Genomic DNA, 26,663 nt, shown 5'->3' on the forward strand with positions numbered 1-26,663 from the left:
TTTTCAAGAGAGTATGCATTTCATTGATTTATTTTTCCCTGATCTTGGCAACAGTGTTAAAACAGAATTACCTGTAGCAGTCAAAGTAATAAAAGAAGATGGCACTTCATTGGTGAAAGACGTTATCCACTCTTCTGTCAAATGTATACTGGGACTTTTGTTTAGTACTCAAAGAAATCATTCCGGGATGAGGATGTTCTAATCTCTCTTCAAAGCAATTGTATCTAAAGGAGTAACATTAGGATCAAAGAAATGCTACAAAACAAGTTTTATTCAAGGCTAACATTGAAGTATTGCAGGTTAAGTACGTACATGAACCCTTATAGGAAAGTATATAAAAGCAAGCTTTATACACACAGAGAAGGGGAGGAAAAAAGATGTTTTATATGTACATGTGAAGCACTTCAAACATTACTAAATCAAAGATGATTTATACTATCTCCTAAGAAAATCCCTTTTATACTGGCAAAAGTAGTAGTGTTCTAAGTAAGAGCTTAAAGCTGGAGCAGGACTCCAGATGTTGCTAAATGAAGTCCCGGTATTTCTCACTACCAACTGTTGGCTAGGGATACTAGGGTACAATTCAACATCTGGAGAGCTCTATGATTTGCACCCCTAGCTTAATGTATGGATGGAGAGAAAATTTAAGCTGGGCTTCCCCCAGCAGGGACCCTCTGATTGTTCTGGGCAGCAGTTTCCAAGCCCAGCTAATGCAGCCAATGGGGAGGAAGCATGGGATTGGAGTACAAAATATCTGGAGGGTACCAAGGTGACGGAAGCTGGTTTAAGCATTCTTTTCCCCTCACAAAAGCAGGACCTCAAGTTAACAGAGCAAGCCAGTCACAACAAATGTGGGGGCATTTAGGTGGCCCATGTGTGTCAATTCAGCTACGTATTCCATCCAGGATAGATTTAGGAGTAGCAAGCTATACATAACAGATGTAAGTAATATACTCCTGTTGTTGGCCAAGGTACAATCCCTACAGAACCCTACATATCTTCCTACTAGTATTGTTCATGGTTTACTAAATAAGCAAATGCACACCACAGTAAATATTCCATTATTGCCACAACAGGTTTTGGCTCTCTGAGTCTCTGTAGTGTATGGGGATAGGGAATCAAACAACAGCCCTTAAAAATATCTTCATATACAAAAGGCAAATGAGGTCTATAAAGTAAAACCTCTTCATAAATATTAAATAGCTTATGCATAATAATAAAAATCTACGAATGGGACTTAAAGTATGATTTTCCCCCCAAAAACAATGACAGATACAAAACCCAAGTGGAAATGTTCAGGAAATATACCAAACAGTATACCAATAGTTTATTTCTCTTTTCTCTGCAAGACAGTCATATTGTTTCAAATGTATCAAAAGTTAATACTAGAGCAAATCTATTCCAGACAATGGAACTTAAATCACTGACTTACCAAGTTCCCATTAATTTAATGAGTATGCTATAGTTGAAACTAACCTCTGAATTTAGGTCATGTGTTTTTCAGAAGAGAAACAAGGATTCTGCATTCCCAGATACGCAGTACTACCAAGATTACCCCGTCTTTTTTTATTATATAACTAGAGGTTTTTGGGGGCAAAGGAGGAGTTGATTCTCAAGGCAGAACCAACAGGAGAACCTGCTGAAGTCTCTATGGAGTTACTCAGACTTGATGAGATAGGGTACTGACAGACCTATACTGCAGCCTTTCTTGAAGATGGGGAGGGAATAGCAGAATATCAAACAATATTAGTATTCCCTACCCCTTTGACTATCAGGCAATCATGGTAGGCTTAGAAAATAAAATCCTACGCATCACAGCTAGTTTTTGTTTAACCAAGTTTCTAACCCTCCTGATCGCAAAGAAAAATACAACTTTAGGTTTTGCCCCATGTCTGTTTTCCTCTGTCCCACTCACACCAAGTGATTAAATATTCTGAAAATATACAAAAATCTACAAATTGACAGATTTGTGCTTTCTATATTAAAAATCTCCACGTTCAGTAACAGATAACGTAACAATAGACACCTCTCCAACCTACTTTTCAGCCAAAGGTCAAGTTTCCTCACGGCCAGAACTGCTAAATAATAGCAACTTTGTATGCTGTAGTGAATCTGCATTTGTTATACTAGATAAATTTTAAAAGAAGCGTGCCCTAAAATAGCACTTCTTGGTCCCGTCAGTCCTCTTTGTTGTTTCTCAGACTTCAAAACTGAATAGCAACAAAGCCTATATAATAATACCTGGTAATAATAACAAGCATAAAGCCATGATAAAACCATCTTTTTGATCTTCCAAACAATGGAAAGAAAGATTAAAACCCAGCCTCCTTTGGGTGTTCACATGCTGTTAAACCTGAGCTTCTTAGCAATCTTGTACAGGTGATTGTGATACTGAACCACAACTTTAACTTTATTTGCAAACCTAATAAAGCACAGCCATTAAAAGAAACTGACAGAGGATAGGTCTATTCATGTCCACTATACCAGACTGCTAGGAAAGCCAGCCTCCTGCAATTTCAGAAGTATGGCATCTGATGATGGGAAAGAAAGGAGTTATGCATCTTTACTATGTCGTTGCATCTGCTGTGCGCCTTCAAATTTAAGGAGATGCTAACATAAACCTATAATGGGGTTTACATGGCAAGGTCTACACAGAAGTGATTTACCATTGCATTTGCCTGGGCCTGAGAGAGAGTGGCTTTCCAAAGGTCACATGGTATGTTTCCATGGTTAGGCCAGGATTCAAACCCTGGTCTCCAGAGTCATAGTCCAACACTCAAACCACTACACCATGCTAGCTTTTTTATTATTATTATACCATACTATGGATTTTTTTTAGAAAGGCATCTCACTAGAAAAGAAAATTGTAGATAAACCTGGACTACCTGGATCTTTGACTCAATCTAGATAGTTCTTAGAAAATATAGATAACTCCTCCTTCCATGTTTTGGGAGGATACATAAAATTAACAGAGAATGCTGTCATAAAAAAAATCAAGGAATTAATGTATTTCTCCTCTCCCCGTCCTTTGGTAGCAAGTCTTAACTTTATTTCTGATTTATTTTCTGAAATCCTGCTATGTAAGAAAGTGCTAGAGACAGCATGGTGTAATGATTTGAGTGTTCTGCTAGGACACTAGCCCAGGGTTTGAATCCCTGCTCAGCCATGGAAACCAACTGGATAACCCTGGGCAAGACACACTCTCTCAGCCACAAAGGAAGGCAAAGGCAAACTCCCTCTCTGAACAAATCTTGCCAAGAAAATGTCATGACAGGTTCACCTCAGTCACCATAAGTCAGAAATTACTTGGAAGACACACAACAAGGTGCTAGATTTTCAAATTGTTAGCCCCAGGTTAAGGTGAGCACAGGCTGTCTGAAAGATTGCTCTCCCTTCCCATGAATCTGCCTAGAATTTGAGGTCTTCATTAGAGAGCAATTGAAGGCTACTACCCTGAAAGGCTGGTGGAGTTACAAAACAAGAGGTTTTCTATACCAGCATCTCAATTGTGGAAATATTTTTCAAGCAACGTCTCCATCCTTGCTGAGTTTTTATCAGGCAATCAAAACTGCATTGTTTTGTATAGTCTTTGGTTTTTAAAACTGGCTTTTCAAATTGTTTCCTTTTTAAAAAATTATTTGTACATCACTTCTCAAGCCCTACTGGACTGAAAAGCAATTAAAGATGCTTTTAATAAATTAACAATATACAGCACTGGTGGGGAGTTGTTATTTAAGAAACAAGTCTGAGCATCCTTTAATGTAATGGCTGAATCATGTATCTTTGTGCCCTTTTCCCTATTTGTATTCCATCAGAAAGAATACAGCAAAAGGTATCACCAGAAAGAATACAGCAAAAGATGTCAGTATTTAACAACACACCTGGCAGTTTTAAGCAATCCAGAATATAATGCAAAAGAGCGAATGAACTTCCATGCTGGTGGGCAAGCAGGCAGATGGAGATGGGCTGGACTGCTCAGTCCCTCTGCAAGCCTGTTTAGTCCCTGTGCTAATAGACAAGGAAAGCACTTTCTTCCACAATCACCATGGTCAGGTAGACTACTCACTTCCCATTGGATTAGTAACTTTGGGGGAATTATTTTACTAGGAGCGAATAAGTTTCCTAAGGAAACTGTTCCCTCCTTCCAAGCCAGAACTACCAGAGGACTGGAAATATGAAACCTAGGACAAAATGAGTTTTATGGCTCCTTACAGACAAGCTTTATTTGCCATAAGTTTTAATCAGCAGAACCCAGGTGCATCTGCTGGGCTGCTGTCTACAATAGTATATGCCAAATAAAATGTCCTTAAGGTGCTACATGAATCTTTGTCACTTTTGCTGCTGCAGACTAGCATGGCTAACCATCTATCTCTCTCCCAAGTTTGATAATCACATCTGTAACCACAATCTCATGGGCAAAGGTATACACACTGTGATTATGATACACATGGCCACTTACATGTCCTCTGACACCATGTCAAAATCTGCTTCAAAACACATCATAGTACTATGAAGCTTTTCTAAATAATTCCCCGAAGAACTAGCCCACAACTATCATATTTGATGTCTATGAGAAATCAAATCTTCATATAAAACTGCTGCATATTCTGGGTATGTGCAACATTTTTGCATGAGAAAAAACAAAGAAAGAGGCTCAAGTGTCATGTTATGAGTACAGTTTGCCAAAAATCTCAACTTTCATTTCATATAGTTTTAGAAGCTGTTACAGCTAGGAAAATATCCTTGCAAGTTTCTAGAAAATGCCTGCTGACATGTAGAAGTCAGCATTTCTTAAACTGGATTTGTTAAACTGTCACAAGCCAGGGAGGTGACCTTCTTTCTCTAACTCTACTCATTAATTTTCACTTTGAAGAAACCCAGAGCTCAGAAAAGCTCCTTTATTAAAAACTACAGCTCCTGAAATCCCCAGGTCAGAATGGTCCATGGAAGTTATATCCCAAAAAGGAAATTTTACTGAGCACTGAAAAATGCTAATTGGGTGATGAATAAACAATATGGACTGAACATCTTGACTACACAGGATGAAAAGCATGAACTTTGATGGACACATCCAGGACTAATGAAAAGACGTCTTAAGGCAGGTGTTGAAGAAGAAAAAAGAATTCTCTTTATCTCTTAGAAAATTAAAGCTTAATTTTTAAAAAGAGAAAAAAAACAGAATCTTTTGTTCTTAGTTAACAAAATAGAAAAAGGGCACTTCAAATGTCCCTACGTGAATCAAAGACAAAGTCAGGCTTAAAAGCAGCCGCATGACTACATTCGCTTTACCAAGGATGCTCTCATTGCCAAACTTTTCTTCACAGACAGGATGTCAGTACAACTGCTGGAGGAAAATGAACTGAGGTTCTGAATATCCAGCAATAGTAGACCTCAGAAGTGTGTCTGATGAGGGAGACTGGCAGTCTGTAACAGGCAGCAGCACTTGGTGATCCTCTGTTCCAACTGGGAGAGATAATGCTATGTCTAAAGGCTTCACATCGACAGACTCTAGCAAAGGGCTTTTCTCACTTGGAATGGAGTCCTGATCATTAAAAGAATGCTCAAGCATGGCAGGGTCCAGGGCATTCTCAGAACCTGTAGCGACAAACAGAACTTTTAAGTATGTACGCTCCTGAAAGAAAAGTTTTCAGATACACCATGTTGAGGGACCACTATCCCCTCCAGCAACTAGGAAACTAAACCTCAATCCAACATCCCTCCCCCCCCCTTTTTTTTTTTTTTTTTTTTTTGCTGAAAAAGCCCTTCCTGTACCCTTTAAAAGCCTTGGGTGGCCATTTTACTCTGTTTCAGAGGCACATGGCTTTTTTAGGCCTAGGAAAAGTCTCTTTCCTAGAAAATCACTTCTTTTATGATAGCAAGTCGCCTCATCTTAAAGCAAGCCAAACCTCCCTTCCATAAGATGAACCCCCCCCCCCTGCTTTTAACATGCAAATTAAAAGGCACTTTTTAGCAAATAAACACCAACAAATAAAGGAAGGGGGAGCTGCATGTGGTCCACAGCAAAACTCTGAGGAGACTACTAAAAGGATGACTGATTTCCCTAGGTTTTAGATACACTACCTATGCAAACTTACAGTGATGTTATTCTTTAATTCATCCATTCCAACACTTTACCAGTGTAGATGGCTAATGTTTCTGGAAAAGGGCTGGCAGCATTTTCTACTGAGGACTCAGTTAACAATGAAGCATCCAGAGGCACAGTTCAAAGAAATCATTTTCATTTGGTTTAAGCTGACCTAAAGAACTGGGACTCCTTCCTTATGGACATGTGCCCTTCTGAGGTATGCTTGTACAAATGTTTTACCACTATGTTAAAAACAACCAGGTCTTACCTGTATGAACCTTTGCTTTGTGTTTCTTTAGGTTTTTAATATCTGTGTAAGAGTTTCCACACAGCTCACAGATAAATGGTCTTTCGCCTTAGAAAAACAAAAATGCAAGTTAAGCTTCATGCATGTACAAGAAGATGAAATGATAATCTAGAGCGTGTGTACCCCAAGTAAGTCCATCCAGGTTCAGGTGATTTACTTTCTAGCCAGTGTGCTTAAGCTGGTGTTTTACTTTGTCAATTTGACAGTTAAAGCAAGATCTGGTTAAAACAGCTGAGGTGAGTTTTTAACCCAGCACATGCTCTTAGTCACTACACTCTACTACCTTGCATCAATGCCTACAGAATTCTGCCAGTGCTCAATCATGTGCTTTTTGTTTCATTTGAATAAACTTTTGAAGACCCATGTTAAAAATACAGCTGTCATTTTCAGCATCCCACTTCACTCTGAATCAACCTTCACAGGAATGTAACTGTGCATATATGTCTGAGACCTGAATATTATAATGCAGCATGCATCTGAAAAAGTGACTTGTAATCCACAAAAGCTCTTTCTCAACTAAGTCGGTTAGTCATATAAGGTGCAACAGTCCTTTTTATACTGAAATAAACTAATACAACCACTGCTTTGAAAATGGCTATTGGGTATTAGACAATCTTGAGTATGCACATAACTGGAAACTGAAGCTGGAGAAGTAATACATAGGAAGGTGTGTGCCTGAAAACTAACCTGTGTGGGACCGAAAATGTTTGCTGAGCTCTCCTGAAGAAATGAAGCTTTTGCCACAAATGCCACATATGTATGGTTTCTCCCCTAAAGAAATGAAGTTAATTAACTCAGTACAATATTTACTGACAATGACTATGTTTCCCCGAATCATAAGTATACAGACAAACTGATGTTTCCTCACATAGGCGCGTTACAGACCGCCCAAAATGGGCAGTCTCGCGCCGCTGCTGGTTGCTCTGCGAGGGAGCCGCAGCAGCCAAACGGCGCGACTCCCTCACGGAGCAAAAAGAAGCCCCAAAATGGTGCTTCTTTCCACGGCACGGATATGACGCCGCGAGGCGCCAATGGCGCACTTGCAGCGTCATATGTGCTGTGTGACATGCGGATGCAGTGCATCCGCTACGTAAAGATGGCGGCCCCTGTGTGGAACAGGCACCGCCATTTTGTGAGCGCTCCGTGCGTATTAGGGTTAGGGCCGTCAGGAAGTGATGCCCCTTTCTAACCCTAGTACGTGCAGAGTGCGTATTTTATGCCCATGTGTAACGGGCCTTAGCAATCTTTATATACTTAGTAGACTTTTATCATTGTCTTTAAAATATACATTGTGATGTAAGCTACCAAATCATTTAGAACAAGAGGAAGAACATCATCCTCCACATCATTCTAGACTATATGTAACTCCCAGTAACTAACCAGAGGCCATGCAGAATGGGAATGATGAGAATTAGGATACACTAACATATGTAAAGTTTGAAGTTCCCCACCCTTATTTCAGGAAACAGTTTTGTCTTATACCTACCTGATCTTTTATAAGAGACCTTAAATACTCCGCTTCTTATCTGATTATATGAATGTTAATAATAATAATAATAATAATAATAATAATCTTTATTTCTACCCCGCCTTTCCACAATGTGATCAAGGCGGCTTACAGGTAAGAAGACAATAAAATACAAGTTAGTGTGAATGTTAGTTGGTGATCCGCTATTTTACTGAATTAATAGTAATATCATTGTTTTAATGATTGTATTTTATATGGAATTGTTTTATTGCTGTAATCCTGCCTCGATCCACAAGGGTAGGAAATATAAAATAATAATAATAATAATATATTATTATTATTATTATTATTATTATTATTATTCCAAGTCAGACTACAGGTCTACCTGGTAGGTGGCTTGAGGTTTTGCCTAAGATCCACCGTGCATGCAGCAGAGCATCCAGGAAAAACTGCTAATCAACTGAATACAAGTTAAACCTTTCTCACTTGTCCTACTGCTCTCCTTACTGAAAAAGCCATGCAACTCCTGCTCTGGAGCTTCCACATCATTTCTGACTCCATCTATCTTTTTGGCTGCACTAACCCTCTTCAACTCTGCTATTTAAGAATCACCTGTATGCTTTCTTGAGTGTGTAATAAGAGAACTTGAGACGGCAAAAGCTTTCCCACAAGTATCACAAACATACGGCTTTTCTCCTGTGTGTCGCCGTACATGATATGTCAATGTGCTCGCCTGTGCAAAGCGCTGACCACATCTATCACAGACATATGGCTTCTCTCCACTATGCTTCCTAAAATGAAAGCAAAAGAAAGATGGTTAAATTCTATCAATCAACCAGTTCTCTGAACAACAGCTTCCTCAACCACCTCCCCTTCTCTCGTCTATTGTAGGCAATGCCCTTTTACTTGCCTGGCATGAATCTTCAGATTGCTAGAGGTTGCAAACTGCAGATTACAGGCATCACACTTGTATGGTTTCTCTTCCCCATGATGCATGCGGCTGTGGAAAACTAGCTGACATTTCTGAGCAAAGCCTTTGTCACAGAGTTCACATTTGTATGGCTTTTCACCTATGAAGAGAATAAAGCTGCCTACTTTAGCACTGGTTTGTGAAGGATGAGATTTTTCAGTAGCAGACTATGATGACAAAACCAAGGAAATAGGCAAAGTTCAAAATAAAGAGAAGCATAACAAAGGCTATTTTCACTCTCTGTCGAAATTCAAATCATTCAGATTTTGAATTTATCCAAAGATTTACTTCAGTTTCTTAATAGCTGTTCATAATTTTTAGTTAGTGGGGCAGGAGTATACCCAAACTAAACCTGCATTTTTAGAGAGTGTAACCCCATTCAGGACAGATTCAGTTCCTATTCCCTGGTGTACCTTACATCTGATCAGGAGCACCTTTGCTTTATCAGGATTTTCTAATTTGTTTGAACACAGCCTGTTCATTACTAGCAGGCTCACAACTGAAACAGCTTCCTTTGACTGAGGTGGAAAGCAAAGATACAAGTTGGGTGTCATTAGCAGACTGATGGCAGGACACACTAAAACTTTGGGCAACCTCCCCCATAAATATTTTGAATTTCCAGATGTGGTGTGTGTGCGCGCGTGCATGTGTGTGCAAAACAGAACTCTGAGGAATCCCATCTCATGACTTGGACAGTGTTCCAGCACCACCTTCTGAATTTGCCCCTCCAGGCAGGAATCTTACCACTGAAACCAGTATCCCAAAGTCCTATCCCAGTAAGACAGCCCAGAAGAATATCATGGCTGCTAATATCAAAAGCCACCAAGGACTCCAGCAGAACTAACAAGGACATACCTTCTCTGTCCAGTTCCTCAAAAAAGTCATGTTGTTGAACTGCAACTCTCATGAGCTCTAGACAACATTGGCAAAATACGCAATAGTGGGAGCTGAAGTCCAAAAACACCTGGATGTCTCAATTCTTATTAGAAATAAATGTGACACTCTTTATAGCTTGATTTGGAGAAAAAACACTTGCCTCACATGGGCCCTTTTGGGTAGAAAAAACCTTCTAAAATTTATGTCATATAATAAATAAAAATAAAATAGTAATGGTGAGGTTCATTTCAGAGTCTCACTTATATTCTCATCGATCAACAGCAAGTACGATTCCACAAGATTGTGAACAGGGAGAACTTAGCTGAGACAATGGGTGGACTTTCCTATTCACATTCCCAAGAGGCAACTCCCAACACCAAGCAGAGAGCATACCTGTGTGAGTTCTTACATGTGTTTTCAGCTGGTTGCACTGTGTAAAGGCTTTCCCACAGAGCTGACACACATACGGCTTCACGCCTTTGTGGATCCTCATGTGCCGTCTCAGACTACTGGCTTCAGAAAACACCTTCCCACAGGTGTTACACACTGGTTTGGCCTTGGAGTATTTCTGATCCAGTTCCTCTCCTGAGGTTTCCAAATGGTAAGAGTTATTATCACTGGTGATATTAGACAAACAGTGCTCTTTCAAAGCACAACCTTGCTGCACTTTGCCTCGCTTGGGTTTCATAGCCATAGTCTGGATAAGGATCTCCTGGGCAGCAAATGTTTCACTCTCCACTACAGGTGTAAGCTGCAGCTCAGAATTATCCCCACCCTGGGCAGCTTGTTCTGTTATCTCTGTTGCAAGTTTATTTGCATCTAAAAACATCTCTACAGCAGTGTTCTCTGTGACATCGTTTGGATATTGTGCAGGTTTGTCTGGCAGATTTTTAGGGGAACTGAAGGCCTTCTTCCGCTTTTTGGTCTGAGCAGGTTTTTTTCCCAGGGTTGCTGTTAAAACTGGGGACTGAACTGGGTCCACTGAAGGGGCATCCAATTTCTCTTCACTATTGTAGTCACGAAGGGTTAGCAGGCAAGTCTGCTGATTCAACGCAATGTTTCCAGTGATACTAGAGATTTCTGTAGAAGAGGGATTAGCAATAAAAGCAAAGTCTTCCATCTTTATTTTACATTTAGTGACTACCTCTTCCACTTTGAGATAGTCAGCAGCCTGATGTATTTCTTTAACATTCCAACTGCAAGGGAAAAAAGTTAGATGGGAATGTACTAAGTGCATAAAATTGTCTGTCTTGTAGAATCAATTTAAATTCTAAACTGCCTAAGATATGTTAAGAATTAATTATTTTTTAAAAGGTCGTGTTTAGGGTTGCCATAATTCTCTAGTGAAACCGGGACAAAATGGAGGACAAAATTTAGACCAAAATATAGGACAATTGTAGGATAAAATTTAGACCAAAATGTAGGACATTTAAGAAAAATGGAGGATCTTAAATGTCCTACATTTTGGTCTAAATTTTGTCCTACATTTCATCCTGGTTTTTAGTAGAGAATTATGGCAACCCTAGTCGTGTTATAATTTTTTAAAAAGAGTGAAGTTGAAAATCAGCAGTTTAGACTAGGTTTCCAGGGAGGACCTACTTGAAAATGGAACAAACACATCATTCAGGCCAATTTTTATAGTGTCATCAAGTGATGAAATATATCTAACCTGCTCTATGCAGGTGCACCAAAAAGGAGAGGAGAGCACATCAACTCAAGGCTTGCTCAAGCTTATTCTCTTTGAAATACATGTGGCAAATTATACTTTAATATTACAGTACATGCAACATATATGCTATCAATTTGCCCAAGGCCTTCTGGCAAGCTTCACAGCCAAGTGAAGATATAAAGCCCTTGTATACAAACTTGATATTTAAAGCATCATACTAGGAAGGAAAGCCAGAAAATAAGGTGCTAAGCAGACTGGTGTTATATGCCGGCGGGGTGGTGCTGGGGTGGGGGCAGCCAGCCATACCCCGATGCATATGCCATACCTCCACGCCACATGTGGCATATGCACACTGGCTGCCCCCAGGACAGTGTCACGCCACACACCCAACCGCACGGCGGGAAGCATTACAGTGCTCCTTTGGTGCAGCGTTTAGACACGCTGCACCAAAGGAGCGCCCAAAAGCCACCGCTGTGGCGGCAAGGGCACCTTTTAGCTAGCATGCTATAAAAAGAATGGTATTTTGCTGTTTCTTTTAGTGCCGGCAAAGTGTCAGATCAGGGCCGCAGCTGCGGTTGTTGTGGCCCCGATCTGGCGCTGAAAGGGGCAGCAGGACGCCACTCCAAAGGAGTGGTCTGTCGAGCCCCTAATTTATGTTCTCAAATTCAGTTTTGATTTTAAGCCAGATTTTTAAAGGGCTACTGACAAAGGGGCCACATCACATAGCCACAAACAGTACTTGCACTGAACAGTTATGACACTGAAACAATACATTTAAATTAGTTTTTTTTCATATACTGTAGTGTTTCACGTTCTTATTTTTGGTCAGTGACTTAAGTAAATAGATTACAGATATTCCATTCAAGGTGTCAGCAATGTAGCCGTCTATGCACTGGACCACCTAGGAAAGGATATCTGAATCAATGTTTATGTTTGTATGCCAGTGAAACAGGAACCCTATCCTTCCTCAATCATAAATTCCACATTAATTTCAGGAAAACACACACATATGCACTGTATTAGTTGGTTACTTTCCATTCCTGAAATGAAACAATAGTGGAAAGCAGCTCTCACTCACCCTCTTGTTTGCTAATTATACTCTTTCAGGGACTCAGTATGGGCAATTATCAATTTAAATCAGAAGTGGGAATCATAAAGTATGCCACAGACTTTCCCCCATGATTTTTGTTGTTGCAATAAAACCTGGTGAAATGCACCTGTAAAATAAAATGTATCTTCTACACCTTGTTTTAAACAGGCACACAAAATCAATCGGGGTTTTAGGGGTTTTTTTAAGAACTGGAAAACTTCTTGTACTACCTGCAGGGCCAAGGTGAAGGGAAATGGCCTCCAGGTCTACCAAGTTACTCATCCCTTCCTTAAATCCAGCAAAACTGGGTTTCTAGTATCCACCACCCCCAGCAAGCCTAATATTGACTTATGACATGGCCAGTTAATCCACCAAGTCAGGTCCCTGGAAAACATATCATACTAACTGCTATTTGACATGTGCATATTCTAGTTCTAGTTGCCCCATTTGCAATTAAGTACTTAACTAAGGTCTGTTACAGACTGCCAAAATAAAGCTGCTTCGGGTCTCTTTGGAGTTATGCTGTTTAAATGATGCATGCATCCTAAGAATCCGGAAGCTGCACAAAAAGCTGCACTCCGGTGCTTAGGAATGGAGTGTGACTTTGGTGTGACCTCTGGACTCTTAGGACCCATGCATCATTTAAATAGCATACCTCCAAAGAGACCCGAAGCAGCTTTATTTTGGCAGTCTGTAACAGGCCTAAGACTATTTCAAGCAAACACCTGTCTTTTCAATTCTGTGGAAAGTATTTATTTTGAACTCTCTGCAAGTATATCCCCAGCCCTATTATATTACCTGTCAAGGCTTAAGTCTCCTGTATATATGAACTCTAGAAGTTTCTGAAATCCATCGGCCTTCACTTGGTTCTGATCCAAGAACACGTTACTCTCTGAAGTATCCTTGTAAAAAGCCCCAAAGTACTCGCTAAAGGAAGCCAGAACATTTCGATGAGCTTTGAACTGGAATTCACCAATAATGATGGTGCAGTCACAAAGGAAGCCCACCTCTCGCTGTTTGTTCAGTCTCTCCAGTAGGTGCTCACAGTGATGGGAACACTGCATTTTCAGTGACAGAAGGCAGGTCTTTGCTCTGGCCTGTAAAGACAAAGCACACACTTAGAACAATTTGAAGACATACAACAACAAGGTACACATAGTATATAACTATGCTCCACTAGGTTTGGAGGACTTGCTCTTTCAGACAGAAAATGTACAGTACTTTTAAGTTACTCCTACCGAAAACTCACAGTTTTAGAGAAAGATTGTTGGGAAGGACTTCAAAGGTCATGTTGCCACTCTGTGTCCCTTATGGGAGAAAAGCAAGATTTAAATTAAATAAACAGTCCAATCTCTAGAAAACCATGGCATTTGCAGCACTTATCCAGCCTTTGCTAAACATATCAAGAGAACAGGAGTCCCCCATCTTCTAACACAATTTGTTCCACATTTTGTTCCACAGCTGAAGTGCTCCTGGTTTCAAGGAGTTCCTCCTAGTGTTTAATCTAATTTTTTGGTCACAATTTGACCCCAATGGCTCTGGTCCCATTGTCTAGAGCAGAGAAAAACATACTCATTCCATCTCCTGTGTCAACAATGGCTTATGGCCTATTTCACTTTTTAAAACAATGTAACTGCAACTGGAGCCTAGTGCAAAAAAAGTGTATTTAGAATAATTTTAAGCCCAGGAATTTGTTTCGAGTACCAGAATCAAGTAACGATCAGAGTCTTTCCACCCAGAACCAAGCTTTCTTGGGGTGCATCTACACTGTCGAAATAATGCAGTTTAACACCACTTTTAACTGCCATGGCTCCATCCTACAGAATCCTGGGATTTGTAGTGTTGTGAAGCACCTGCACTCTTTGGCAGAGAAGGCCAAAGACCTTGTTAAACTACAAATCCCAGGATCCCATGGACTGGAGCCACAGCACTTAAAAGTGGTGTCAAACTGTAACATTTCTGCAATGCAGATAGAGTCCCAGTTTTAAGGAGGAAAAGGAGTGGTTTTGCTTTTGTCATTGTTACAAGAGTTGGGAATCAGAAATCCTTGCCAATGAGTCAAGAGGCCTGCTAGAAAACCTTTTACACAAACACATCTGAACTAAATGACAGCCTTTTCAAATTTTTCATAGCTCCAAAACACACTGCAGAAATAATCCAGTTTGAGACCGCTTTAACTGCAAATGAATCCTGGGAATTGTAGTTTATTGTGGCACCAGGGCTCTCTCTGACAGAGAAGGCTCAATGTCTCACAAAACTACAGTTCCCAGGATTCCCTTGCATTGAGCCAGGGCAGCTAAAGCGCTCTCAGACTGGATTATTTCTGCAGAGGGCAAGGCCCCCCTTTTGACAAATCTCACCCCCCCCCAAAAAATACTACAAAATATAGGAAAAGAGCAAGTATATCAAATAACAAGACACTACAGTCAATGCATAAGATGGAAAAATACTAGGATAATAGCAACAGTAGGAACTTATTGTATATATTAAAACTGAGAATATCAGTTAATACGACTCTAGAGAAGCCAAAAGACTGAATAAGATGATTTACTGTTAGAAGACGAAGAGAAGTAAGTTCTAATAATTTGGATAACAAATAATAACAAAAGATAACCATTATTATTATTATTATTAAATATGACAGTATTATAGAACTTGAGAAGCATATTCTTTTTCTTCTCATATATATATATATATGTGTGTGTGTGTATATATAATTTTATGCACGTTGTATAGACCTTTATTAGAAAGAAATTTGGTTATAAATTTGTATGTATATACATATATATATATGCATATTGTATAGATCTTTATTAGAAAGAAATTTGGTAAGACACACACACACACACACACATATATATATAGTTTTATACATATTACATTGATCTTTATTAGAGAGAAATCTAGTAAGACATATATATATGTATATTACATATATATATATATAATATTATGAATATTGTCTAGATCTTTATTAGAAAGAAATTTGGTAAGACATATATATATATATATATATATATATAATATGCATATTGCATAGATCTTATTAGAAAGAAATCTGGTAAGACACATGTTTATATAGATTTGCTGAATGTGTTTTGGAAATAAAATAAAAACATATACAGTATTGATTAAAAAGCAAAGCAGCCTCCAAACGGTTCAGTCATGTCTGACCCCGGTCCTCTCCCGCCCCCTTCTTTCCTATGATCCCATTCGCCCTCCTTTGTGCCTTATCTCCCCCTCTCCCCCCGCGCAGGCCCAATGGTCGCGTCCAGCCACCCCTTTCCCAATGAGAGGGCAGACACACCTGGAAGCGGCGGAGGGGGGGAGGAGGTTGGGAAAGGCAGGCGCAAACCCCCGTTCGCCCTCCTCAGGCAGCCATTTTGTGGTGACGCGACGCTGCTGGCCGCTTCCTCTAAAAGGCCGGCCGTGGCTCTAATAATCTCACTTCCGTTCCCAGGGCACTAAAAGAGAGCCGTTGGGATGGAATAGTGTCGAAAATGGAGGCGGGGCGGCGCCAACTTCTAGCTTGGAAGCGGCGGGGAGGGTTTCCATAAGGTTGTGAACTACACCTCCCATGATGCTTAGCGCCCGCATACATGTACGTCGCGCGTTTGTTTTGGAGCAAAGCATGATGGGAAATGTGGTTCCCTATTAAGGTTAACCACTTGCGCGCCACAGTGTAGCCTCCTGAGAGATATCAGAAGCCGCTGACTGCGGCTGCACAGCAAAAATAACGCAGTTTGACGCCGCTTTAACTGACATGACTCCATGTTGTGGCATTTTTGGGGCAATATATACAAGGGTGGCCGTGTTGGCCCTGTCTCAAAGCACAACAACATCCAAAATATCCACAAAAGCAGTGATAAACCTTTTATTTATTGACCAAGACAGAATTTTGGGGCTTAAAGGTCCAAAACACACTGCAGAAATGATCCAGTTCGAGACCGCTTTAACTGCCCTGGATCAATGCTAGGGGAATCCTGGGAATTGTAGTTTATTGCGGCACCAGAGCTCTCTGACAGGGAAAGGTAAATGTCAGACAAAACTACAAATCCCAGAATCCCATGGCGTTGAGCCAGGGGCAGTTAAAGCAGTCTCAGACTGGACTATTTATCTCTACAGTGGAGTGAGGAAGTGGTGATTTAATAGATGCTTTCCAAAAGCCATACTCCTCTCTGGCTTGTCTGGGTAATACTTGGTGCAGCTATACTTCACATGGGAGATCATTGCCCTCTGTTCTCCTGTGTCTGTGTGGGTTTCCGTAGTGTAGTGGTTATCACGTTCGCCTAACACGCGAAAGGTCCCCGGTTCGAAACCGGGCGGAAACACAATGAAGGGCTCTTTTATACTTTGAATGGCTTGGTTTTTCACCAGAATTGGAGGGTTCTCTCTTTAATTCATAATAAATACATTTGTAATATACAGAGAATATACACACCAATTACGAATATGTGTAGTATCTATGTAATGCAATGCAGAACCAGGCATGTCCTCCTTTTCCAGGGCACGTCCTCCATTTCGACCTCCTGTCCAGGAGGAATTGTATCAAATTGTGTCTTCCATTTTGAGCATGACTAATGATTTACATTTCTGTGTGAGTGTTTTTAGCTTTTATTTTTTAATCTCTTACATTTTTCTTGACTGCCCTCCATTTTGAGGTGCCTTGTCCTCCTTTGTGGTTGTGACATCCCTGTTCAAAACACCCTTCAATATGAAGCTGCCTTACAAAGCACTATGGTTCCAAAACACACTGCAGAAATAATCCAGTTTGAGACCGCTTTAACTGCCCCCTGGCTCAATGCTAGGGAACCCTGGGATTTGTAGTTTTGTGAGACATTGAGCCTTCTCTGTCAGAGACTGAGAGAAAGAGCTCTGCTGACACAATAAACTACAATTCCCAGAATTCCCTAGCACTGAGCCAATGGCAGCCAAAGCGGTGTCAAAACTGGATTGTTTCTGCAGTGTGGATGCAAGCTTGGAAACTTTGTATTATTAATCTGCTTCTGCATGTGCACAAAATGCAGAAAAAGAAAGCCAAGCAGAGTGGTCTTTAAAAGAGTATAGTTGGAGTGCATTGGGGAAAAAGGGTGAATTACCTTTCTCAAACCCTGAAGCATTGCTTACACTAGGAATGCTCTCCTGCATGCACATGAATCTGGGAATAACTCCCGTGGTAAATACCCTTTTCAAGCCAAAGGTTGGACTTCAGTGATTTGTTGTTTAATTATTTTAAGGAAAGGAAAAAGTTTCCCAAGTGTTTCCGCCCGGTTTCGAACCGGGGACCTTTCGCGTGTTAGGCGAACGTGATAACCACTACACTACGGAAACATGTCTAGGCACAGCTCTCTCCTTCTTTCCTGGGAAAATAGTGTTACAGTACAATCCTTTGGGGTTTCTATTTAGAATCATTTCTAACAAAGGTTAAAGGTGTTTGTTTGTTTTTAAACTTGGGAGTAGATTTGGCAAAACAACACCTATTATTATTATTATTATTGTTATTATTATTAATTTCTTATACCCCCCCTCTTTCTTCCAATTTATATTTAATTTATATTTATATTTAATTTTAATTTAGGGACTCAATCATGCTTCCTTCCAATTTATTTATTTATTTATTTATTTATTTAATTTATATTTATATTTAGGGACTCAAGGGACTGTGAGAAATTCAGTGTTCTCTGCTTGACCAAAAAGGGCTATGCCTTCACAAAGGATGGAGACATCTGGGATCTTAAAAGAAGTATTTTTGTATTATTATTATTATTATTATTATTATTATTATTATTATTATTATTATTATTATTATTATTATTTTGCATTGCTAATGAAATTAAAATTTTATCTCCTGGATTTTGGGAGGCTTTGTTGTTCCCATTGCCTCATGGCCAGAAGGAGGAGGGACTTGCTTGCATGGATATCCTTCCAAAGAACACTGTTTTCTTGAGAAAATGCAATATCATCATTTTATATATATTTTTCCTCTTGTATGATTCTTAACACTTTTGCCTGTCGAAGAAGCCAGAGGAGCTTCAGAAGCTTACATAATTTATTTTGCACATTTCGGTTGTCCAATTAAAGGTATTGCTGTTCTGTGGGTTTATGATGTTATTGTACTTTAATGTAATCCTATGTAAGGAGTTGGTCACATGAAGGAGATCAGTTTATCCCATGAATATCTTGGGAAAATTGTGTAATTACATGAAATGATTTCACACGTTGCACAAAAGCTGCCATTAAAGTGGGCACAAAGAAGCATTAACATACGTCTTTTTACTTTCGGGATTTCAGTGACAATGCATTTCCAATATCACTATTTGCGCATTTGAGTGTGATAATCATTCGAGCAATTACTCGCCATTTTTGCTTTATTTGTGGGATGCTTTAAATACGCTTTAATCTCTCTTTAATGCTGAAATTAGCCCCACTGTGATAAACTCCTAAATTTGGGACTTATTGCCAGGTAAGTCTTGCCAGAAGACAGTTTTAGGCTGCATCCGCACTGGAGAAATAATCAAGTTTGGCATCGCTTTAACTGCCATGACTCAATGCTGTGGAATTCTGGGATTGGTAGTTTTGTCAGACATGTAGCCTCCTCTGTCAGAGAGTGCTGGTGCCACAGCAAACAACAAATCCCAGGATCGCATAGGATGGAACCATGGCAGTTAAAGTGGGGTCAAACTGGATTATTTCTGCAGTGAAGATGCAGCCTTATGTGTATTTCACTTTCTAAGACACAGAACAGAACCAATCACAGCAAGATATCATTCTACCATTACAGAGAACAAAGCATCATTTACACACATTTTTTGGGGGGGAGGCTTCTCAATCTTCTGTTTTCTGTTTCTTGTAGCAAAAGCACTGCTGTATCATGGGAAGAAAGGGGACACAAGTACATAGAATCACATGCCCAAATGTTTCAGTTCTAACATAGGATGTGACAAGAAAAGAAGAAAGAACAACCACTGAAATAAATAGGACTGGTTGGTCATAGTGACTTCTTTAATGAGTGATCTGTTTTAATACTGTAATAATTTAATTCTATTTTAATGCATCAGTTTTGTGTACTGTTATTTTAAATTGTAAACTGCTCTGAGTCCCAGGTTTGGGGGGAAAGGATGATACAAACAAATATCATCATCATCATCATCATCATCATCATCATCATCATCATCATCATCATCATCTCCTCTAAGTATGTCTCTGTTTGTAATCCTATATAGACCAGGGGTGTGAAAAAGGTGATGAGGAAGATCACATGCACCCCAAACCCCTGGTTGCAACTTCCCACTCCCTGCCCCATTTATTTCCCTTGTGGGGAAGTATCATCTCCAGTTAACAAAAAATGCCAGCTGGAGCAGTGGCATCAACTACCCACAACCACCATCACACCACCCACGTATCCCGATCTATCTTTGCAGAGTGGGATTTGTATAAATACCATACACTTGCACCCTTCAGGCCTCAAAACTGCTGAGGCTCAAAGGTTTATTTCTGTAAAGTGTAGTGCCCTAACACTGCCATGCCAGCATAAAAACTGCTCCTCTCTTAAAAGAAAGCTTGTGAGGCCTAACATATAGGGTTCAAAACACACTGCAGAAACAATCTAGTTTGAGACTGCATTAACTACCCTGGTTAGGGAATTCTGGGAACTGTAGTTTTGTGATACATTTAGCCTTCTCTGTCAGAGAGTTCTGGTGCTACAATAAACTACAGTTCCCAGGATTCCCTAGCTCTGAGCTAGGGCAGGTAAAGCGGTCTCAAACTGGATTATTTCTGCAGTGTGTTTTGGGTGGGCATTGTGCTACCTACAAGCTGCATGGATCTCTCAGGGGCTCTTTGGGCCCCACTAGACCCCTTAGAAGCCAATGAATCCCTCCAAAAATGTTTCTCCCAAATGGCAGAGAACCACTCAGAACACCCAGAAGCAATAGATGTTTTGCATAGAGCCTTCGGAAACAATGGAGCTTTTGCAGCAACCCTCTTGATGACTAGAATCCCAGTCAGATCTTTTCTGGCTTCTGACATTTCACCAGGCATTGTACAAACACTTTCAAGAATGCTGAAGATTATTGGTTGGATCTCTAGTGGGCTTAATGTATGGAAACTCTTTTGCTATCCAAAGTGTTGGTCCCTAGATTGGGGCTACTTCCTGAGCCATTGGCTGCCAGTCCCTGGCAAGTTTCCAGGAAAGAAAAAATGAAACTATACCCAATGGTCACAAATTTAGTGCTGGTCCCTGGCACATTAGAGAAAAATCATTGTCAGAGAAGCACTGTTTTAAGATAAATGTGTAGGCCTGATAAACTTTCCAGGACTGAAATTCTAGAATTCTCTTCTGTTTACAGCACCACGCTGTGTCTGTTCATTTATGCTTCTGTAAACCATGGAGAGGGTAACCTGATCATTATCTAAAGGTTTTCTTCCAAAGGTGAGCAAAGAGGAAAGAAATGAAGTCCTTATTGAAACAGCAACACTTTCTCACACTGTATTATGATTATTTCCCAGTTAAGGGAAGGGGACAATCATGATCTCACAGTTCTTGAAGCATGAAAGATTGACTTCTGTATGCATAGGAAGCAAGATTTGTGCCTTGACCATCTCTCATTCAGATAAAATATTCAGTCTTACTAAGCTTGATGAGAAGGTATCATAGCAACATGCAAGTCACAATAGAGCAAGCAACACAGGGCTTGGGAGATTGTTACCCTTACTCTTCCCTCAGTAAAAGACAGACCCACTGAGGGGCAAGTGCCCTGAGCAGGAACAGGCAGAAGCAAAACCATCGCCCAGGGATGGGTGAGCTGCCACCAGCTGTAGTATTAGACAATGGCTCAGGTCTGCTCAAAGCCGGTGTTGCTGGGGACAAGGAACCACGTGTCATCTTCACCAACTTGATAGGCCGCCCCAAGGCCAAGTCTGTGATGCTGGGTGCTGGCCAGAAGGACTACTATATTGGAGACGAAGCGCAAGCCAAAAGAGGAATCCTCTCCCTCAGGTGCTCAGAACACAGTGGGAAATGTGAACCACAGGAATGGATAAGTGTTGACTAACCTGAAAGTTGTGTGGCTACAAAGCAGGTTCCCAATCTTTGATCCGCCAGATGTTTTGGACTCAGAATTCCTGGTTAATGACCAAGCTAGCTGGGTCTTCTGGTAGTTGAAGTCCCAAATACCTGGAGGACCAAAGATTGGAAACCACTATTTTAAAGTATTTATATCCTGTTCTTAATCAGAGATTTTCCTCCGGGGAAGCTTACAGATAATATGACAGCCTCTGCCCTCCAGCCTACAATTTATGATATGACGTCAGGTGGAGGTGGAGATGGAGAAGAGGAGTGAGATAATAAGTTTAGTGCTTATAATGAACTAGCTACATCAAAACAGTTCAGGCAGCCCACTGAAATAGCTGCAGCGAGTTGTCAGTTGAGGAGGAAAGTTAGAGGTGTTATCTACTACTGCTGGTTTGTTTCCTTCTTGAAGCTGCACTGTGCCTAAGTAGACAGAAGGTCAAATATCTTCCCATGCTGCTGTGCAAACCAATAGTTAGACTTCATCTTCTGTGATACGGAAGGGCTTAGACAAAAGGAGGGGTACCTGTGCACTGTTCTTTTTGTGGTCAGAGTTGGAAGCTGGATGGTAGGTCCTTGCAGAAGGACTCTCAAGGAAGAGTTGAGTTCTTGCACAAATCTGTCTGACTGCTGGTTTTCTCCCTCTCTGGACAGAGAAGACTGTAATAGGGCACTGTGGCAGCCACCTCTGGCAACAAATGGTTGGAAATAGGAACAACAAAGTTAGAGGAAAGAGCTGTATGAGTCATTACGCCTAATCCTAAATTGTCCTTCGTCACTTGGTTGGAGCACTGTTGCATTTCAATATGATTCAGCTGCCAATCTGGTTAGATTTTGTAAATGGAACTTGAGGCTGGATGGGAAAGATCATATCCTTCATTCATCTCTGGCAGAAAATTAAAAAGGCCAGACTTAGGGAAAAGAGCTGGAAACTATTTTTTTGTTTTTGGGTTAAACTGACAAAAAGGGTCTCAAGGCCACTTGCTGGTCCCAGCTAGAGTGGACCCATCAGATCAATTTTTGAATGGTAAATCAAAACTTAGGTGAATTCCATTGCTTCGGTGGATCTCTGGTGTTTGGGACTAGCAATCAGATACAGGCCTAGTTGTTTTACACCTAAGTGTCTATAACAAAATCTTTAAATGTAGTACTGTATTCTTAAGAGAGGTTGTAATAAAGCTTAATAATTATTATAATACCAGGATGGCAGGTGTGGGATGGGCCTGACCTTCCAAAGGGCTTTATCACACAACAGTTATAACACCATGATTCCATTATAACAGGCATGGCTGCACTCTGGAAGCATGGGATTTGTAGTTTGATGAGGCACTAAAAAACTCTGGCTGAGAATTCTAAAATACCCCTGCATAAACTGCAGATCCCAGGAGTCTAGAAGATGTTGTTCATGGCAGTTAAAGTAGAACCAAGATGCTATGATTGTATAGCCTTGATGAACCCTAATGGATCAGAAAAAACCTTAGGCATTATATATATATTTAAAGCCTGTGTGATACAGACAAGGTGAGTATATTTGATGTATAGAATACAATCAGGCTAGTAGCTGAAACCTACGTTACTGGTATTACAGGGATGACAAACCTTTGGCCCAAGGGCTAGATTTGGCCTATAGGCTTCTCTATCTGTCCCTTACTCCCATTCTATCTCTCATGGAGCATTTAGGCTTTTGATTGAATCTTATAAAGCCTAATTGTTGTTTAGATGGTGTTGATTTTCCAAAATGATGAAACTGAGCCTATTCATGATAGGGTGGCTCTAGACCTTTGGCTGTGGCCCCACAAATCTCTTGCATGTGACCCCGACAGAAATATGGAGGGTAATACACAGCCTGGGGGCATCATGCAGCTCCCTCTTCCATTTCTGAGCCCTCTTTGACCACCTCACTACTACCAGCAAAATGTTGTTCATAATAAGATTTGTGGTTCCAGAAGCCTTCAAGAGTGACATCTCTCCTTTAAAGCAGGGCATTTCTATGTTTTCTTTCTCCAAAGCCAAAAGCAGCCACTCATAGTTCTGAAATCCTACCCATTTTAGTTGGAAAGTGGTCTACCACAGGTCCTGAGTTGACAAAACTTGGTTCCCAGCCTGTTAAATTTGCCCACCCCATGCTGAAAACAATAAAACATAGGGGAAATAAATGGACCATTTTGCAAATTTACAATCTTGGTATAATTTATTCTTGAAATTTCACAGCCTATTTCAATATATTACACAAAAAGTGTTCATGTGTTGCAGAATAGCAGGGCAGAAATTTAGAAATGTTGTTTCTCATGGAATGATGGTTACCCAGAGTATTCCTCTGTGGCTGTAGTGTATTTAGTTTCATACACCATCATAAACACTTTGCACAGAAGAAAGTTAATTAAAAACAGTTTGATCATTTTTCATATTCTATTACAACGGTGGCGGAGTGGCTGAGGCCTCTCTGTCTTACCTGGCATTGAATCCCCAGAAAATATACTGGTAATTCCACACACTGTTATTGTACAAATAAAATAGGCTTAACTATCATAACTAACCCACCACACTAAAAAACAAACAAATACAAAACCTAGGAGTTGTAGCTTTAAGAACGTTAAATCATGTTGGAAAACCTTTTGTTTTTCAGAGAAGCAACTTCCAAGTTTCTTAGCTGGAGTCCTTAACAATAAAGCTTGTTCAAATTGATTCACATTTGTCACAGAGCTGTGACCTTCATGGGATATTTAAGACTTTGGTAATGTCCTGGTTCAGGATGTTCTGATATATTTATTGCAGACAGTCCCAGTACTTAGGAGGTACATTCAATGCCAATATGGGCAAATTTAGTAATCCAAAAAAGTTTACAACGTGCTTTTACTGTCTGCTTATGAGTGATAGATTTGTAACTAGGGAATGCTAAAGTAGTCGGCATGTCAAATTTGGTAATAGATCACCACCATATTCTTTTATTTGCATTTCAGATACCCAGTGGAACATGGAATCGTCACCTCCTGGCCAGATATGGAGAAAGTTTGGAAACATGTTTATGACAATGAATTGAAGCTAAACTCCTGCAACAGACCGGCACTGATAACCGAGGCACCACTAAACCCACTGGCCAATCGTGAACAAATGACGCGACTGCTTTTTGAAAAATTTGAGGTACCAGCCCTTTACGTGGCCATCCAGGCTGTGTTGGCACTGTATGCTGCAGGGCTCACCACAGGCTGTGTGATGGACTCTGGTGATGGAGTCACCCATACTGTCCCAATCTTTGAAGGCTACTGCTTGCCTCATGCGGTTCTCCGGCTTGACCTGGCGGGCCGGGATCTCACAGAATATCTCATGAGGATCCTGAGAGAAAGTGGCATTGCCTTAGTGAGCACAGCTGAGAGGGAAATTGTGCGAATCATCAAGGAAGCCTTGTGCTATGTCTGCTTGAACCCAGAAGAAGAAATGGCTAAAAAGCCAACTGCAATAGAGAAGACTTGGAAATTGCCTGATGGGCAGATCATTAAGATCCACAACCAATTATTCCGTTGCCCTGAGACTCTTTTTCGCCCTTCTAACATTGGCATGGAAGCCCCAGGAATTGATAAACTCCTATTCAACACCATCATGAAATGTGACATCGACTTAAGGACCACTTTGTACGCCAATGTGCTCCTTTCAGGTGGCTCCAGTCTCTTTCCTGGAATTTCTGAACGCTTAACCAAGGAGCTGATTCGCATGGCTCCCAAGGACACTGAAGTGTTGGTCCAAGCACCTTCTGACCGAAAGATCTCTGTTTGGATGGGAGGATCTATTCTTGCTTCCCTCTCTGCCTTCCAGGAGATGTGGATTTCCAAGGAAGAATATGCTGAAGTTGGGCCCAATATAGTACACAGGAAGTGCTTCTAGATTCCTCTCATATGGAAACATTTTTATTTAAAAAGCTGTGGGGAAGAACCTCAAAGTCATGGCATCCTGTGAGGCTTGTAGCCTTGCTGCTTTCTGAAAGATGAATAAAAGTAACAATTCCTTGCATGCTTGTTTAGAGTGTATCTTTGCAACACAAACATTACCTGTCTGTGACCCAGGTATGTCTGCACATTTGTTTTCTTTTTTATCCATTTGCATGCTCTGAGCGAGTTCTCCAGATCTTTTCTTATTCTCTCTGTTAAGCATAACACTACTATTTCTGTATGCTTTACTCCTTACTCTCAAGAGCCTTTGCATTGAGGAGCGTTGACAGCAATACAAGAGATATTCTACAAGAGAAATAACTACAGTGGGTCCTCCACATTCACTGGGGTTAGGGATGCAAGATTCTTGTGAAAGTGGGAAAACCGCAAATAAAAGCACCCACTATCTTTTAACCTGAAAGAGCACCTCTCTAGGAATCTCTAGGTCCTCCAGCACATTTCTATGGTCAACATCTGCCATGGGTTGATCATAGAATTGTGCTGGAGGACCAACAAATGCCTAGAGAAGTGTTCTCTCTAGGAATTTCTAGGTCTTCCAGGTCAGCCTCTGGCAAAGGTTGGCCATAGAGATTCACAGAGAGAAAATATTAATCAAATCTGCAAAAGTCAAAGCCACAAATGTGGAGGGTTGACTGTTTATTCCAAAGGAGATGCCAATCTTGTGTAAATTCCATTTCTCGTTCTTTTTGTTTTTCAAACTGCGTCCAGGGAAACTTGGGCTTTCCTTGGAAGTTTAACCAGGTTCTTCAGTATGAAGATCAGAGCGAAGCTTCCCTGAAAACTGCCTGTTACCATTTTATTGATAAGATCTTGTAGCATATAAATGAAGGAAAGGTTTAGGATTATGTTAAGGCATACTTTCCATTCACACAGGAAAAGCACTAAGGTTGTCTGCATGAACTCAATGCACTTCTTAAAACATAGCCTGGAATTCTGTGCATAGCGGGATGCTCCCATCAATATCACACGATTTGGCAAAGATTATCACATGACATTGTACAACATGGTGTGATAATCTTTGCCAAATTGAGCGATATTGACGGGAGCATCTCGCTATGCTCCCATCAATCAAATTATTGGTGTGCAAGAAAGACAAGGGGAACCAGCAGCCTTTAGGACCATGGTGCGAATAAGGATTGCATGTAACTTCTTTTCAGGGTCTTCAAAAAACCACCACACAGCCT

The 26,663-nt window shown here is 40.5% G+C and overlaps 2 protein-coding genes, 2 non-coding genes and 1 pseudogene across 10 annotated transcripts in view; 2 read left to right on the plus strand and 3 right to left on the minus strand.

Moving 5' to 3' along the window:
* The window catches only part of LRRIQ4 (leucine rich repeats and IQ motif containing 4), a 34,466-nt gene extending 34,337 nt beyond the window's left edge, over window positions 1-129 (minus strand). Inside the window, exon 1 of the mRNA XM_089508877.1 lies at window positions 72-129. The gene's annotated coding sequence lies outside the window, so the exon portion shown is untranslated. The remainder of the gene's footprint in view (window positions 1-71) is intronic.
* On the minus strand, window positions 92-15,982 carry MYNN (myoneurin). 6 transcript variants are annotated; one of them, XM_089508875.1, is made up of 10 exons: window positions 13,715-14,844; window positions 13,473-13,562; window positions 13,264-13,392; window positions 12,454-12,592; window positions 10,100-10,902; window positions 8,771-8,930; window positions 8,473-8,651; window positions 7,080-7,163; window positions 6,354-6,440; window positions 254-5,595 (listed from the first exon to the last, which is right to left on the minus strand). In XM_089508875.1, the coding sequence occupies exons 5-10, from the start codon at window positions 10,824-10,826 to the stop codon at window positions 5,333-5,335; spliced, it is 1,500 nt and encodes a 499-aa protein (XP_089365001.1). In that variant the 5' UTR covers window positions 10,827-10,902; window positions 12,454-12,592; window positions 13,264-13,392; window positions 13,473-13,562; window positions 13,715-14,844; the 3' UTR covers window positions 254-5,332. The 6 variants fall into 6 exon arrangements, with proteins under 6 accessions (XP_089365000.1, XP_089365001.1, XP_089364998.1 ...); XM_089508874.1 differs by lacking the exons at window positions 12,454-12,592; window positions 13,715-14,844 and adding exons at window positions 92-224; window positions 15,773-15,981 and having other exon boundaries at window positions 5,290-5,595; window positions 13,264-13,562; XM_089508872.1 differs by lacking the exon at window positions 12,454-12,592 and adding an exon at window positions 15,773-15,981 and having other exon boundaries at window positions 13,264-13,562; window positions 13,715-13,772.
* A 741-nt stretch (window positions 15,983-16,723) lies between these two features.
* On the plus strand, window positions 16,724-16,796 carry TRNAV-AAC (transfer RNA valine (anticodon AAC)). Its single transcript has one exon. It is a non-coding gene; the product is annotated as a tRNA-Val (tRNA).
* A 927-nt stretch (window positions 16,797-17,723) lies between these two features.
* TRNAV-AAC (transfer RNA valine (anticodon AAC)) lies at window positions 17,724-17,796 on the minus strand. Its single transcript has one exon. It is a non-coding gene; the product is annotated as a tRNA-Val (tRNA).
* A 326-nt stretch (window positions 17,797-18,122) lies between these two features.
* Window positions 18,123-25,469, plus strand: LOC149318031 (actin, cytoplasmic 1 pseudogene; annotated as a pseudogene). The gene is made up of 2 exons (XR_016279796.1): window positions 18,123-18,208; window positions 24,496-25,469. The product of XR_016279796.1 is annotated as an actin, cytoplasmic 1 pseudogene (transcript).
* The last annotated feature ends 1,194 nt before the right edge of the window (window positions 25,470-26,663 follow it).

Source organism: Sceloporus occidentalis, unplaced genomic scaffold, assembly GCF_023333645.1.
Source record: "Sceloporus occidentalis isolate IW3139 unplaced genomic scaffold, rSceOcc1.0.p SCAF_2, whole genome shotgun sequence".
NCBI lineage: Eukaryota > Metazoa > Chordata > Lepidosauria > Squamata > Phrynosomatidae > Sceloporus > Sceloporus occidentalis.